Genomic DNA, 16561 nt, shown 5'->3' on the forward strand with positions numbered 1-16561 from the left:
ATCAGAAAAACTGGTAGTCTCTCTTAACCTTAAAAGTCGATGCATCTATAGGGATGGTGTCATGTAAAGCCTTTATATTCTCTCCTAGACACATGCATGTGTCTAGGAAGACCTCTATGTACTCTGATTCTACCTTAAGCAGTAAGTTTTTGTTGCTACAACTCTGCACTGCATCAGGCCTTCCTATTGACTGTCACCCACAGCTATCCTAACAGTGCTTATATCAAATGATACATCTTTTTTTTTTTTTCTGTGCCTTGAAGTACAATGTGAGGTTATTCATGCACAGAATAACTTAAACAAAAGTCCAGAGAGCAGAACATGAAAAACACATGAAAAGTCTTCTGCTCAGTAGGACCACACAAAGCATTTAATAATCATAGAAAATTAATCCAAATGAGGCTTAATGAATTAAGCAAAAAAGTGTTCACATTAGGGGCTCTCTGAACAAAAGGGATCCATGCTCCTGTTCAGCCCCTGCACAATGGGATCAGACACATTAAGATCACTTGCTCATTCCAGTCCAAGCACTTATTAGCAAGAACTGAAGGCCTCATGTGTTCACTTGGCTGTCACCAGTGAAACGTAAAACTTTTCTTTGGGATAGAGATGTTAAAGGAGCTGAACCTTTTACCAAATAACAGAGTTCCGGATCAGCATCTATTTTGTTGATAGGCTTTAAGTAATTGTCACCATCAACCTTGGATGCAAAGTGTAGATAGGAATATATTTTACAAATATTTTGCCTGTCTTAAATTCTGACCATGGGATAAACGAGGTGTAGTTAATAACTCATGAACTGATAGAATCAACTTTGTGTATACTATCAATAGCATAGTAAATAGCCATTTACCATACATTTCTTATTTCTATAAATACTGTACCCCAACAGTAAGGTTATTTCCCTCTGTTTCTATGAAAAGGCAGGAGCCTGATCCTGAGAATCATTCCTTTTGAGTCATTCACATGCCAGGTGAAACCCAGGCCCCATTTGAAGACAGTAAGATGTAGTGAAGATTTTACTAGTACAAAGTAGTGGCAATTGAAGGCAATAAACAAAAATCCAAATCTAAAGGATTAAAGGAAATCAAAGTCACTTACAGAACATCAAGGGAAGATAGATTCATTGTATTTAATATTTTAGTGAGCTGATTTTTTTAATGTTATATTGAATTTTACACTATTACTCTTTTTTTTTTTTTTTTTTTTACCTGCAATATGAACCACCACAAAGAACAAATTCCTAGAATCCCCTCATGCATCCTTAGTGTGATCACTTGTCACACCACAAGGAAGAAAACTGAAGATCTAAAAACACAATCTTTTTAGACATCAGCCACCTGTAGAAGCTTTTCCCATCCAAAAGCATCCAGAAGTTTCTCTTCTCCTGACAGAGGAAATACACGATGACATTTTTTAACTAACATATTGTTATGCTAGAGAGAACTCAGTATCGATACAATATTGATGGCATCTTGGAAATTAGATAAAGTGAATCTAAGGTTTTATTTCATTAAAAACTCCATTTCTCATTAGAAGACTTAGCAGAAGATAGCTATGAAAATTTCTGGAGATTTCATCTGGCAGTAGAATAAAAGATTTTCCCCAGTTTAAGTCCACTCAGCATTTGCTTTAACAGAAGCAGAAGTTACAGATATCAGCAGTTCCCAGACCGTAACCGCTGAATTGGCCCAGAGAATTAATTGTATTAAACAGCAGAATCTACTCGCACATCTCTTCCATACAGCCCTGCTCAGTGGTCTGTGAGACCACTGACAGTGGTTGTGTTGCAATTTTCATGATGGCCTAACATTCATTCAGTAAGAAAAGAAGCTATTTACTGAAAACAGTTTTGCAAGACATGATCTGGAAAAGTGCAGCAAAGCTTTCTGCCCTGATTACTTGCTGCTGCAAAAATACGCCATCAGAGCCTGGTTACTCTCTGCCAGGCTTTTCCACCAGGTGATACAGGATTAGTAGCTAAAAACAAAAAGATTAAGAGCCAACTTCATGTGTTAGATTTGGCACAGGGAGATGCTTTTAAGAAGGGGTGTGCACTGTTCAACATTAGCACATCAGTCCTGCAAGATGGGACATTTTTCTTTGCTGGCTCTGGGTCAGGAGCCCTGCACAGCTTTATCCTGCTGGCAAAAGAGCCTCTGCAGAGCCACATCCTTGTTTCACATCATTTGAAAGTTGTGAGCAGTCACTGAATGAAGAGAAAGACAGAGGAAAGAGTGCAACATTCAGCTAGCAGTTGCACAGCCGTATGTGGAAAATGTCATTTGTTCATGGGTTCTCAAGTACCTACTGAAGATACACGTGGATGAACTTGCTCTCCTTTCCCCATACCTCTTCTAATCAGAAACAGGAATGCATCCCAAGAGGTGCTACTATTAGCCAGAACAAAAAACTTTTTTTTCCTCCTCTAGCTAATATGCATGGAGCCTAACAGGAAACCCATGCATCTGTGCATGTAACAACTGGCTCAGCAACCATCTTAAAATACATCTGTGCAGATATCTGCAAAAGCTCAAAAAGAGTAAGGAAGCTGGGCTCAGTCACAGCTCAGAAATTTAACTGTCCAACACTTCAATTCGACTCACAAACTTATCAGTAATAAATTCTGCATTTAACAACATTACCTTTGCAGCACCCTTAAATGACTGGCCTGGATACTAGCTTTTCACTGACTGTACCAGTACACATCCTGCCCTGTTTACAGGTGGAAGCTGAGAGTGAATACATTTTAGAAGTTGCTGCAAACAAACAATAAAGTATAGATTTGGATGGGTGAGCAGTATGTGAATGTGAAATTCAGCTCAGGTTGGGAACAGAACAAAGAAGTCATGACTAAGATCGGGGGGGGGGGGGGCGGGGGAGAGTGGACACTTACACCACGAACTAAGCAATAACTACATCACTGTCCTATGTAACCATTCTCCACCTGGCTAGATTACCTAGAAAGAAGAATTAACATTGAAGTTTTCAGTGAGGAAGAGGAGCTTATTCTAACTTAAAGATTACCATTAATCTTCTGTTTTCCCTTCTCCAAAAGAGGAGGAATCTGACAGGAATTCCCCCTTTTTCCTACACAAACCATACAAACTCTGTAATATTACAGGTGCCTCATCTGCCTAAGTTGCAATATAATGAGATGCTTCTCCACCAGACCTGCTTCAACAGAACACCTACCTGCCATGAACATTATTTCCATCATATTTTTTATCCTCTCTGTAGCAGATATGAGATTTAAGTCTACATCAGATATCCTGGCTTGTACAGCTAAGAAAAAACAGATCTAGCTGAAAGCATTGGATAAACTAGTGGGGGAAGAAAATCATACTCCACAGTACAGGACTATGGATGATCTGAAAAACACCATTTATTTTCTTCAACTATCCTTGAAGTACTATGTGAGAGGTAGGCAACCTGGCTGACTTTACATTGCAGCTTCACTAAATGCTGCTTCCATTTAATGAAAAACAACGGAAAACAACACTACTGTTAGTGTTTTTGCATGCTGCTGTTCTGCTCCAAAATATGTAAAAACGAGTCCCAGACCAAATAGCCTTCTAGAGCTCTGACCCAGCACCGTTTTGGGATGCGTTCAGGCTGACCTCTCCCTCAAGCGGCGACCAAGGACGTTGGTGCCCTCTCCTGGTTGTATCCTTTGGAGACCATCAGCATATGGTAACACGAGGTTTTGGGGGTTGGTTTTTGGTTTAACTGTAAGTGAATTCACTACTTGCTTCTGTTTTAATATGTTAAAGAGCTCAAGTTATTTTCCTGTGTTGCTGAACCTGAAAGTACCTTTATATGCCTCCTAAGTAAATAGAGGTGACAATAAATTAGAGCTATGGGGCAGGTACACTGTTCTTGAATATGTGCAGTGCAGGGTCTGCCACCCCAACATCTTACTCCATTATGAGATGAGAGAACATCATCATGCTGCTCGTCTGCAGTGCCACCCATTTTGTTAAATCCCAGCTGTTTCCAACCTTCTTATGAGGGACAGAGAGCCAAATGGAGGCTGATTTGGTTTTGAGATACATCACGCTCCAGTTTCTGCCTAATAGGGACAGGGCAGTGTTTTACTCTAAGCAGCTCACTGATTAGTACCAAATGCCTAATCTGTTGATGTCTGCTGAATTATACTGTGGGCTGTAGGGCTCTGTCCCTTTTTTCTCCCCCCAAGTTGTTATGCATCAAAACATAAACAATAATAAACAGAAAAAGCAGCTTGGCTACAGATGGTGGAGGAAGATGACCAATTTCTTGCCAGAACTCAAAGCTCTATCGTGAGCCTGTTCTTCCAGCACTTGTTCCAGTAATGCTTTTCTGTATCGAAATAAAGAGGGCGTGAACATCTGAAAGACAAGGATCCAGGACTCCCTTACAGTTTATCTAGGTATTTACTGGTATTAGCTACAGGGACACTTGGTCATTGTGAGCACATTGCTAAGACAAAAGACAGGCAGAGAGCAAACACGAGCACTCAGCACAGGCACCCACACAGCCTCTTAGCTCACACTGACTATTTTGTACTGCTCTCCCCAGGACAAATCTGCTTAAAAAGGAGCTAGCCCTAAGCACTGCGGTAATGAGCCAAATGGAGACAGACATTTGGCCAGGAACCAGTCCTTGATTCTACCACCATTATTTTCCAATACCAGCACTGCACAGAACTCCAGGACACAGAGCCATGATTTTGGATTTCTTCACAGGGATTAAGGTCATCAAGACTGCCTGGTCTTTCTTGCCTCATCTGCGTTTAGACGAGTTAATTTGATGAGAATAGGCATGTACTTCTGGATTAACTGAATCATATGCTTTTTATCTTTCTGTGGACTGTCCTGGAAGTTTGTCTGTGCTAATTCTCTCAAATGATCACACCACTACCGTATACACTAGCAAATCCCAAGCAGAGCATGGAATAACTAGGACTGGCTATATTAGCAACTCATCACACAGGCTTTCCAAGCTAATATTTCTCTACATCTCTGCAGAACCATCAGATATAATTCATGCCTGCCATGATCATGTTGCCATGGATGTTCATTATGAGCCTCTTATTATGAGCCACAGAGAGCTTTGTATTCTTTTTATATATATATATATATATATTAAGAGGATGCAATCTGAACAACTATCCAAGAGAAAGTCTGAGTTTGCCATACAAGACAAGAATCATAAAGCAGATAAAAATAAAAACAAACAAACAAACAAAACACACAGTTGTACTCTTATATGGCTGATGCAACAACAACAACAAATACATACACCCACTCAAATCAATGGAGTAGCTAACAAGGTCTGTAGAGTACCCCACTTGCCAGGGCTCTAGAACTTCTGAGTAACAAGATGTGCATCTCCCGCAGTTCACATCTACCTAGCAGAGTCTGCACAGCTCTTCAGCATAAGATGATCTTTCTCCGGGGCAGCAGGTGCTTAGGAAGACTGCAAGACAAAAACCTTAATTCCAGGAAGCAATCACTGGTGCTGCTAGCTTCTTTCTCATTCTTAAAAGCAGCCCCAGAAGCTGCTTCAAGGTCGTTGGCAAAATAAGTACCAACCCCAGTGATCAGAGCTAATTCTAGTCATTTATAGAACTGACAGCAAGTAGGTATGTACGTAGACTAATTACACAGCCAGATTTCTCAGCAAGGCAGACACCCTTCAGTCATGAATTAACAGCTTAACTGTCCTGACCACAGTTAAATCATTCTCCCTAATTACCCAATTACTTCTCAGACATCCTTAACTCACTCCAGAGAAGGGGAAAATAAGGCAGACCCTAGTTGTTAACACAGTACCTTCCTACAGAGCATTATTTTGAATTCCGCTTATTCATATTAATCTTAGGAGAACAATGGATTCACAAACATCCCCAGCAATAAAGAACAGTTTTCTCAGCAGCAACTTTGGAATATCAGATGCAACTGCAATAGTTAATGTTAATATTTTAACCCATGACTCATAACTACAACAGGGAAGCATCAGGATCGTGCAATCACAGTATATCTGGGTCTACTGGAAGTCACTGCACAATAGCTTGGAAACTGCTAGAATAAGATCAGAGAACTCTTGAACTGAGTATCATGGGTCAAAATTAAAATCATTAACACTTCAGTTTCAGCCCACCCTACCTAGGAGCACAGAGTCACCATTCAAAGCTCCTTACCTTACCAGTAAGCTCTACTCGCAGCATTCTGCCCCAATACATTTTAAATTGGGCATGGGGAGATACCATGACCTGCACAGCCTGCACAGAAGTCAGTGTTCAGCCCTTGGAATACACATTTGAAGTTCAAGGGATGGATCTCCTTCACAGCAGAGTTAACTGAGCAAAATCAGGCTTGACAATTCCAAAGCTGTAACAGCTTAAGTATTTCCTGAACAGAGGAAATGAGTTCTTATTTGTGGCTGCTGTCTATAAGGCAGTAAATGGGATAGCCAAAAATTGAGACTGCCACTGTTTAATCTTTAATGTTGATTCCCATTATTTCAGTTACAGGATATGGCTGTCTTTAAGAAGTCTGGTTCTGTTTGTTTTAAACATCAGACATGGCTGTAAACTTAGGTCTTATTTTTTCTGCATAGCACAGGTACTACATCAATGAATATTTTCCTTTCAGGTTGCTTTCATCTCCCTTCTTACAAAGAAGTATTTCTGCATACTTAAATTGTGTACTGAAAATAGTCAAGTACTGTTAAGTGTTTTTGCATCTGCATTTAAGCACTTCATCTTGTTAAAGCAGCATTATGTCACCTTCATTACCACCGTATTCCCAACAGAAGCAGCTATTATCTGTTTCTCAAACATGAGCTGCAGAGGAGAGCCCAAAGGAGGGATAGGCCAGGGTTAAGCGCTATGACATGCACGAATTAAAGGAGCTAGCAGGCAGTTTTCACCTTTGAAGAGTCAAGGCTCACTTGGACAAGAACAGTAAGACTTCTCATCACTCTGAGCAAGACAAACCCAAAGCAAAGAAAGTGAGAATAGAACATGAACATTCAAAACGCCATTGTTACCCACACATCACAGGTAAGAACACTGATAGCAGTTTCTTCTGTCCCACAAGTTTAAATTTAATCCATCTTGAAGAGACCTTTTAGCATTCAGTCTGCAGATTTGTGATCCTTCACCTCAATTACTTTTTTCCTATTTTCCCTTTTAGCCTTTGGACTAAAAAAAATATACTTAAGCTACTAGATCAGCTTCAAAAGCATGAAAAAAATCAGAAGTAGACAAAGTACAGTCTATTTCAGAGATAATGGGATTTTTTTTAATTTGTTATTTTTTAAATCAGTTGGATTAGTATACTAGAGGAAAAGCTTCAAGGAAGTTAAATGCAGTCATTGCATCTTTCTTGTAATAGATTAAGGCTTATTAACATGGGGTTTCAGGATACATTATATTCAGCCTGAAACAGCATTGAAAAGCTGATAGTCATGTCTGGTAGATTTAGAAATACTCTTCCCCAGTAAACTTACTGTTCCATTATGAAACAATGGATCAAGAATTCCCCCGTCCCCCTTGTAACTGTGCTCCCTCTCTGGCCTTTGTTCTGAGCCACTTAAAAGGAGCTGCCTGAACACATAAGTGAAGTTCATAGCCCAGCTCCAAGATATTTATTCCCATAAGCCAGAAAATCCACTGCAGCAAGAAATTCACTGGCACTGACCCCCACCATGAAGTGGGTACCAGGGACATAAGCAAAGGATGTCTAGTCACAACTGTCAATATCAGTAAATAAAACAGACTCCTGTGCTTAACTAGAAAGTGGTTGAAGTGAGACACTAAAAACTACATAGGATAGGCTGAAACAGAATACCCTCCTCACTTAAAGGACATTTTCTGTCAAGTGAATTAGTTTTTACCACTATCTCCATTTCAGGGGCATACAAGGGTTCTCAGTACTAGCAGGATTCACCAGCCTAGACAAGGAGGAGGTGGGGGAAGCTCCGATGCCTATCAAGGAAAGTGAAACACCTGAAGCACCTGAAGCTATGAGCTTCACAACACATGCTGGTATAATCAGGTCTTAAAATTAAAGCAAGAGGCTTGTTAGCTAGTACTTAATCTAAGTGCAAGAAATAGTATTTCTGTGGAATTGCATCTTAATGTCAAGTGTTAAGCATATTCTTGCTTGGAAATGTAATGCCCTGCACAGATTACTCTATGAAGAGAAATTAGTCTTGAATGTTTTCTGCTCTTAAAATTAGAAGAGAATGCCTCAGACTTACCTTGCCATGTCGATGAGCTGACTATAGTTCCCTACATGTTGACTAACACAATCAGCTAAGTATTTTGAGACACTTTGGACAGGAGTTGCATTTTATAAGTATACAAGGTAGGTTTTGGTGGATTTTTATTATTTTTTTAAACTTTAACAAGCGAAGAATTAGGGGTACAACAGCATAGCAACACAGGACAAGATAGTTAAGAACCTAGGAGAGTTTCCACCCCTTCCTTCCTGTGGACAGTGATGGGACAGTGACGGCTCCTCTAGAAACTAGAGAGCATTACACATTCAGCAGTGTTCTAGTGGTAGAAGTCATCATCTCAGACAGCTAAGTCACAAAACCATCTAATATCACAAGTAGAATGCCAAGAGCCATCCAGCTCAATTCCAGCCCCTCAGGGCCTTACATGTTCTTGCTCATAGCTTTCAGCACTGAGCTTTTACTACAGGGTATCCTCCTGTGTTGGAAAGGTTCCTAACATTCTTCAAACCACCCCTCCATCCATCTTCCTGCAGAAGATTCTGCCCTATTTCACTCTGAATGCAAGTTTAGTTTTTACCTCAGTGTTGATGGTCTTCCACACATGTGGAGTGTTCATAGACCACTTGCCTGTGGATGCTTTTGCTGTGATGTGACAAACAAGTTCCAGAAAATAGGTTCTGTTCATGGCCACATGATCTTGTATCAGAATAGGAAAAAAACAGGTAATACACTGCAGCTAGTCACCCATGTCTGTGGAGATATGGTTTGAACCAACATAGCCTGACATTTATCCAGACTAGCTAACATAAAAGCCCATCTGTTACTTTGTAAGAAAACCTTTCCACACACCATTACTGCAGGTATTAACCGGAGTCAGAAAATTCAGAGGAAGTGTAATAAGACATTTATTAAAAGTGCTGTCAGTTATATTAAGAGCTATAGTCTAATATCCTTTTTTAAAAAGGCATCTAATTAAAAAATACTAGCTAAAAACCATTCTGGTCACCATGGTTACAGACACATGACCTGCAGTGTTCAATGAAATGGTAGACCAGCTTTGTAGATTGGGAAGAAGTTATCTAAGTCCAGAATCCACCATCTCTATTTTAGAGGAAGAACTGCTGGGGGCTCCAGAAGAGACACCTGCAAATACCTGGAATAGAAATGCAATCAAAAAAGTTAGTATTTTTAGTGACAAGTTTAAAGAAACTTTAAGGATTCCTCTTGAGAAACACATTGGGGAAGAAAAAAACATCCTGCTGCCCCAAGGGAATTGTGATCCACTACATCTGCATACCAATGAATGAATTACTCTTCTGCCCACAAGAGTTTTCCCTTCAAGATGCTGATAGGGGGCTTAAGTTTCAGAAACAGAAGCTGTCCACTATGAGAAGTTTGTAAGTTACTGAGCTGTAGCCCAGGCTGTTCAACCAGAACCATCCTGTGCTTACAACCTCCAAGTTACAAAGCAGTAGCTTCTTGGTTACTTACTTTGAGTGCTTATACTTCTCCTTAATTGCTTGCAGTTGGCAACGAGGAGCATCAAGGCATGCTTTGTGCAGATCAGTCAGGCAAGGCACTATCTCACTTAATGAATATCCAGTGAATGTAGCAAGTGTTTCTGGCTGGTAAGAAGAGGGGGGAAAAAAATGCTTGTGTTACTCTATTTTAGAGAATAGTCATCTGGAAGGTATTTTCTATAGAAGCAGGAACCATTTTCACCATGTCATCAGTTCTTGCTCTAGGTTTAGGCTTGAAAAGGATTCAAGAGTATTCTGCCATCACTTTCACTATAGGTCATCTTCAGTTTGACAGGAGGTCTGACAATAATCTCATTCTGCTATAAGTATATTGCATCCATTACATCTCTTCTGGATTCTGCTCCCTGCTAAAGCTATTACTCCAACACATACCTGAGAGGCCTATCAGGCCTATCAAGATCTGCATTACAGCAGCCACTGATTGTAGTCACTTCACTGAAAAAAGTAGACACGTTCAGTTTTCCCTTCCCTCCCCAAAGCCCATAAATTCTAACGCATGTGAGACTAACTACTGACAAGCCTTAGTTACAGACTTGACATAAGTGAACGTGACAGCAAGGTCCTTCCCATTTCAGAGACAAGGCAGGATATTTCAGATTGATTTAACATTTGTTAATCAGGTAGACCCAGTAGCTCAGGAACAGCCACTCATCCTAGCATTTCAGCCTTTATAATATTTTGAATCTACTCAAAGTTTTAATGATTAAGTGCTTGAGCACTTTAGCACGCAGTTGTTTTTCTTACCCAGAAAGACCTGTTCACTGTATAGTTTGCTAGACAGTAGGCTGCTGCAGCAGTTTGTGAGGGAAGGTACTTCAGAAAAGGATCAGCTTCAAGGAGACTCAATTCTGCAAGATACTGAACAAAAAAGCATGCTGATCAAACAGAATGGCCCTGTGTGGTAGAATGAGGCCAATAGACTGAGCACTTAAGTTGGTCAATGGTCTCAGTTTCTCTGAAGAAACATGAGTTATGTGTCTGGTGAGCAGAAGTAGCATCCCAGTCCTGTTCATCTTGCAGAAAAACTTCTCATGTTCCAGTGGTAACAAAGACCACCCTTCTGTGAAAGCCTAAACAATCAAAACTATAATGAACTTCTAGTCACATAATTATCTTTGATGTAATTAATTTTACACATAGAATATTCAAGTTTTGTTTAAAAAAATACTTTTTAAAAATATTTGTAAAGGAGAAGAGAGGCCATGCTCTCCTCTGAGGATTTTGTTCACATAGGTGGACCTCACTTGGAGATCTGGGCTAAGTGGGTAGCTCTCGGAAACAGAATTTGGGCTCCGTTTGAATAGGCACTGTACAAATACTACACCCGTTGCAGCTAAGCAGCAGGTCAGGTGTTTCCCTGTAAGCGTGGATTAACCTGTAACCTGATCTGTATAGGCATGGTACCCTAGGCAGTTCTGTGGGCATATGCTGTGTCATTGTGTAGCAATATATATGTAGTACCACTATGCCCAGGTCATGCTTACTAGGCATGCACTGCTGAAGAAAGATTTCCTACCACCTCACCAGCAGGACAGACTAGCTGACCAGACAGACAACACAAAGCTTAGTGTTTCAGACACTTATCCAGAAGTCCAGACACAGAAGCCCGCAAAACATCCATCCTAAAAGGATGGTAATTCATACCCTTGCAAAGTTCTCTGTCCTGATGCAGACTCCATGCCTCTGAATGTACTGAAGGAGGAACTGGTTGATGGTTGGCACTGTGAGGTCAAAAGCCAACACTTTGAGAAGCAGGTGTTCCATTCTTAGCAGCTGCCTCTTTGTGTATGTATCATCTGTTATATACACAAATTCATCCACTTCTGGTGGGTAGATTTCTTCATATTTCCTTCAAAAGAAACAGAGAAGCCACATTTGTCAGCTTAAAAGTTAGGGTAACAAGAAGCTTTTCACCCATAACTGCATGTGCTCATCCTGATAAGACTTGCTGAGAGTTCTTATTTTAATCCTTCCTCCAGTCTGGGTAAGAATTGAAAATCAACTCTGGGGGGCAAAGATGTTTAGAGGAACTCCAAGTCACTAGTCTAGATAGACATACACTCACATTAAGAGTTTGCTACTAGTCAGGAGTGTTAAAGAGAAAGTTTCAGTAACGCCATGCATTCCAGATAAAAATCCATGCACTCCTAGGCTTTGTTGGGCACCTTGTCTGTTTAAGAACAGTTCAAGGCTAATTGCAGATTGCAGCTTTTAATCTATTACAGCCTTATGGGCTAGCAGCCTAATACAGTAGTGTTTTTCTTCTGCTGTTATGGTTACAAGGTTTTAAGTTTTTCCCACTACAGTTCCTTAATCAAGAATATTAAGTATTTAATTCAGCTAGTGCCAAAGTAGGCCAAGTGGCAAATCTAAAGACACCAGGAAAAGCTACCTATCACTGCAAGCTTCAGTCCATCAAATTAAACAAAAAGATTCAATCCTAAAAATAAGTTTTAGCTCACTGATATCTCCTGAGATAAACACTCACGCAGCCAGAAGAATTGCTGCTGTTCCTACAAGCTGCAGCTTCCCTCTGAGAACAGACATACAGGAGAGAAATCTGTCCAGGTAGTTCACTGCCAAGTATAACGTCTCTGTCCGAAGTTTATATTCTTCCCCTACTTCCACCAGCCAGTCCACCAAGATGGCACGCATTCCTGATGTGATATCTGGTTGCTTCCTCATGTAGTGGGGCTTGGGCCTGTATTTAATCTGTTTTGGAGAGACAGGTGAAGAATGAGGTTGCTTACCCTGAAAAGGACCATTGAAGGCTGAGCTGATTAACATTCTGTAAACTTGTACCAAAAGGAATATGAACAGTTACACTATTAATAACTAATTACTAGCTATAGTTACAGTACTAGCAGAATTACTAGAAAAAAATTAAGAGATAAGAGCTACTGTGTTAGTAACAGAAAAGTAAAGGACCTCCTGGACTGTCAAGTTCAGCCTTTGCACATATAAGCAATTCAGAAGGACCCAACAATGAGAAACAAATCATTTTTCCCTCCTATTGAGAGACTGCACTTTACTGTTCTGATACAGAATGACAAAAAGTATTAGAGCAGAAGACCTGTCAGTGAGGTCAAATTCAACTGCTTCAGTAATTTTGCAGCTTTCAACTCCCATCTGCAAGAATTCTTCATCCCTTGCAGTCAACAGATGCTCCAAGAGTGGGATGTTTCTGAGATGCAGAGTAATACCTGAAAGACCTCACCACTGTCTAGAAGCTGCCTATGAACCTATCTAACTAGAGAGATGGATTTTACTGCTTGCTCAGTGGCTGCCTAGACTTATCCTGGAGCAACCGTACAGCTCTGCAGTATTGCAGCCCACTACATCCCAAATATCTCCAGGTTTGTTAGAAGACACTCACTTCAGCTTCTCGGAGGTACTGATGAATGTCTTCTGCATACTCTCCCACAGTCATTAGAGTTATGGCATCTCCCATCTGTTCCTCAGGTTGGGTCTGGAAGGATGTATCCACCAGCATAGGAGAACCTAGCAGGCAAAAAGAGCCAGAAAGACACTTGGGTAGTTAGCCTCTTCACCTTCTCTTGCTATTTCTAGCGCAGAGAAAGTGTTGAGCATCACCTAGACACAACTAAAGTTATCCTGAAGCCTTTTTTATTGCAAAATAAGCTACTCACCAGCTCACCACAATTCATGATCAACTGCAGGTACCTGTGCTACAGATACTATGTATTAACCATGATTACCTGTACTCAGATCCAGCAGTAGCTGAATACTGGATGTCATCGCACTAGTATCCAGTTCACACAGGCTTGATTCCAGCTCTTCATCCACTTGGCAGCAGCTGTAGTTTTCTTTCTGTTCTGGTTCATCTATGTAGATAGCAAACCCCTGCTTTGATGCAGCACTGACCACGCAGGTGGGTAACTCATCTTTTCCAGCTGGAGGGATGGCGTTCTTGGAGACGTGTCTGCTAACAGCAGTACTCTGAAACAGAGTGCATAGCAATGCTGTGGCAGGGCAATTCAGGAAGAAAACAAACAGTATCAGTTGTTTTAGTGAGGCAAATCACTTTCCTTGGTTAACAAAGCAAGGAAAAGAAGTTAATTGGAAAAGCCACTAACTACACTTTGGAAGCACTGCTTGTTGCTGCAACAGAGAATAAAGCAAGGGCACTGCCTGGCTCTGACGGCTGGCAAGTGCAGGGTTTGCTCCACATTCAGTACAGCACGGAGCAGGTGCTAGAAAGCACAGCAGGTTAGAGCAACGAAAGGAAGCACTCAGGCACCGTCACAGACTTACAAAAGCATTTTATGTCAAGTTACAAACCAAAGTTGGAACTGCTGAGCTTAAGCACCACAAACCCCGACTTCAGCTTGTGAACAGGATACAGCCCTTCCCTTTATCTACTATCCGTGAGCCACCAGTTGAGTTTGGGGCTTCAGAAAGTCAAACCCAAGACGACTGCATGCACACAGGTGCTGGTTGAGGTCCTGCAAGCCAGCAAAGCTGTTTCCCCTGCCCCAGCAGCCAGCTCCAGGAGGGCTGGAGGACCACACATCGACACCCAGCTGTCAACTCAGCTTCTTAAGCACCCCAGCACCCTGACAACAACGTGAGCAGCTACACAGCAACGGGATGTTTAGGCAAGCATCAGCAAAGAGACTTTTTTTAAAACTATCCCCTACATTTTAGGGCACCGGTGACCTGGTGCCCACCACCCCCATGCCTTTGCCTGCAGCCTGGAGGGGAGCAGCAGGCCGCCGGCCCCAGAGCCCACCCGGAGGGGAAGGAGGGAAGGAAGGAGAGGTTTGCCAGCACGAACAGGGCTCACCTGGCCGCCGGGCCGCTGCTGCCCGTTCTCCACCAGCACCCCCAGCACGGCCCGGCCGCCGCGGGGGGCAGCGGGGCAGGGCTCCCGGCGGCCCGCCCGGCTCTTCTCGCCGGTACGGTGCATCACCCCGACGTCGGCACCTTCCGGGAAAATAAATAGGGAAAAAAAATAAAAAATCAAAATAATCAAAATAAAAATAATAAAAAATAAAAATAAATAAATAAAATGCTTATATAAAAAAATAATAAAATTAAATAGTACTTGGTTGAGGAGCTGCCACGCCTGCCCTGGGAAGGAAGGAGGGATGGATGCAGGGACGGAGGTGTGGAGGCAGCGCCGCCCCCCTATATAGGCGGCCGCCGGCGGCTGTTGGCCGAGGCCAGTTGGAAGCGGCGGCCGCAACCCCCGGCGCAGCCGCCCTGGCGGGGCAAGCGGCGGCGGGTCGCCATGGAGACCCCGCCCGGGCCGGCCCTGCCGCGGCCTGGGCCGCGCTTCCCCGCCCCGCTCCGCCCCGCGGAGGTGGAGGAGCCTGAGGGGGGTCAGGGGTGGGGGGAGGTTGGTTGTGTGCCCCCTCCCCGTCCCGGGTATGGTAGGGTAAAGGCAGGCTGCTGGAAGGGGAAGTGTGGCGGGGACAGCATGGAGAGTTTGTGAAGTGTCCCAGGGAGGAGTTGTTTGGAGGGTGAGGTGGGCAGAGCATCCTGGAAGCATGAGGGTGTGTGTGGGGAGTAGAGGCAGGCGAAAGAGCAAAGACCAAACAAGATACGGCCAGGAAGCGACGCTGGGAGTAACAAGAGATCTGTGATTGCGCTGGTGGCAGGAAAAGAGCAAGGAAGGACTGGCGTGCTTTAACACAGCGCTTTGCTGGCAGGAGACACCGGGGAAGCTGAAGGATTTAATGTCTTTCAGCATCAGGAGGTCCCCAGTGGTGAGGATGCCAGCAGTAGGATGGCCAAAACCCCATCTCTAAATAACCTATATAACAAATCATATACGTGATTAAATTATTAGTAATATTACTTTAATACTAATATTGACAAATACCAATTAAAATATAATTAATTTATTAATGGAGCTTACAAGGAAGGAAGCAAGTCTGCCTGATGCTATTAAAGGACTTGACGATTAAGCCCTGGAGCCCCAAAGTCTCTGAGTGAGCTCTGGTAGGACAGACGAGTTACCCAGTTAGGAGAGAAACGCCGAGGGGTGCCCTGCTCATCAAGGGGAAGACTGGCTGGGGCAGGAACCAAGAGAGATTAATCTGAATTTCCAGAGGAGTCAGGGAACGAATAATCAGTTACTAAGAACTATCTTCTGTCTGTAAACATCTTGGATATAACAAAAAGATGTATGAATGTCAATAGAAGTTTTATGGAAACAGTCAAGGTCAAAAGAATGTCATTTCCACGTTTGATAAAGGAAAAATAAGGGGGGAAATAGTTTATTTTAGTGTGGATTTGACTCTTGTAATACTTTGATAAAGTCAAAACAAGGGGACAACTGCAAAACTGATTGTGAAGCTGTGCACAGGGCCAGTTCTCGGGTGTCAGGGTGGAAACACAGAGCTTTATAAGAGGCATTAAGCAGCAGTTTGTCTGATATCACCAAATTTTTTCAGCAGTGATGCAGATAGTAACACAGATAGCAGACTGAGTGAAGTTGTAGATGACACCACCGATGGTGCTGGGAAGGGCAATGGCTATTCTGGGGAACGAGATGAGATTTCATCATGACAAACTGGAAAAGTGGGATGCTCCTGAAGAAAGACAAGTTCAGGGCTGGAGACTAGATGTGCAGGATGGGGACCAGCTGGGTCGGTAGCAGCTCCATGAAGAAGAAGCAGGAGGCTATAGCGAACCTCTGATGGAGCATGAGTGACCATGCTGTCCTAACATGAACAAACCCAAATGTAAATTGTGTGACACACAAGCCCTCTGAAAGCCCATAGTGAGGACAAAAGGAATTGACTAGTCTCTCTGTGTTC

The 16561-nt window shown here is 42.4% G+C and overlaps 1 protein-coding gene across 1 annotated transcript; it reads right to left on the bottom strand.

Annotated features, from left to right (window-relative positions):
- Positions 1-8353: 8353 nt before the first annotated feature.
- On the bottom strand, positions 8354-15023 carry CCNA1 (cyclin A1). Its single transcript, XM_035324318.1, has 9 exons — positions 14842-15023; positions 14581-14720; positions 13493-13733; positions 13150-13274; positions 12262-12485; positions 11418-11622; positions 10518-10631; positions 9724-9857; positions 8354-9385 (listed from the first exon to the last, which is right to left on the bottom strand). Exons 2-9 carry the CDS (start codon positions 14701-14703, stop codon positions 9334-9336), a joined length of 1218 nt encoding a protein of 405 aa, XP_035180209.1. The 5' UTR covers positions 14704-14720; positions 14842-15023; the 3' UTR covers positions 8354-9333.
- Positions 15024-16561: the final 1538 nt, after the last annotated feature.

The sequence above is a fragment of the Oxyura jamaicensis genome, chromosome 1 (genome assembly GCF_011077185.1).
Source record: "Oxyura jamaicensis isolate SHBP4307 breed ruddy duck chromosome 1, BPBGC_Ojam_1.0, whole genome shotgun sequence".
Classification (NCBI taxonomy): Eukaryota; Metazoa; Chordata; class Aves; order Anseriformes; family Anatidae; genus Oxyura; species Oxyura jamaicensis.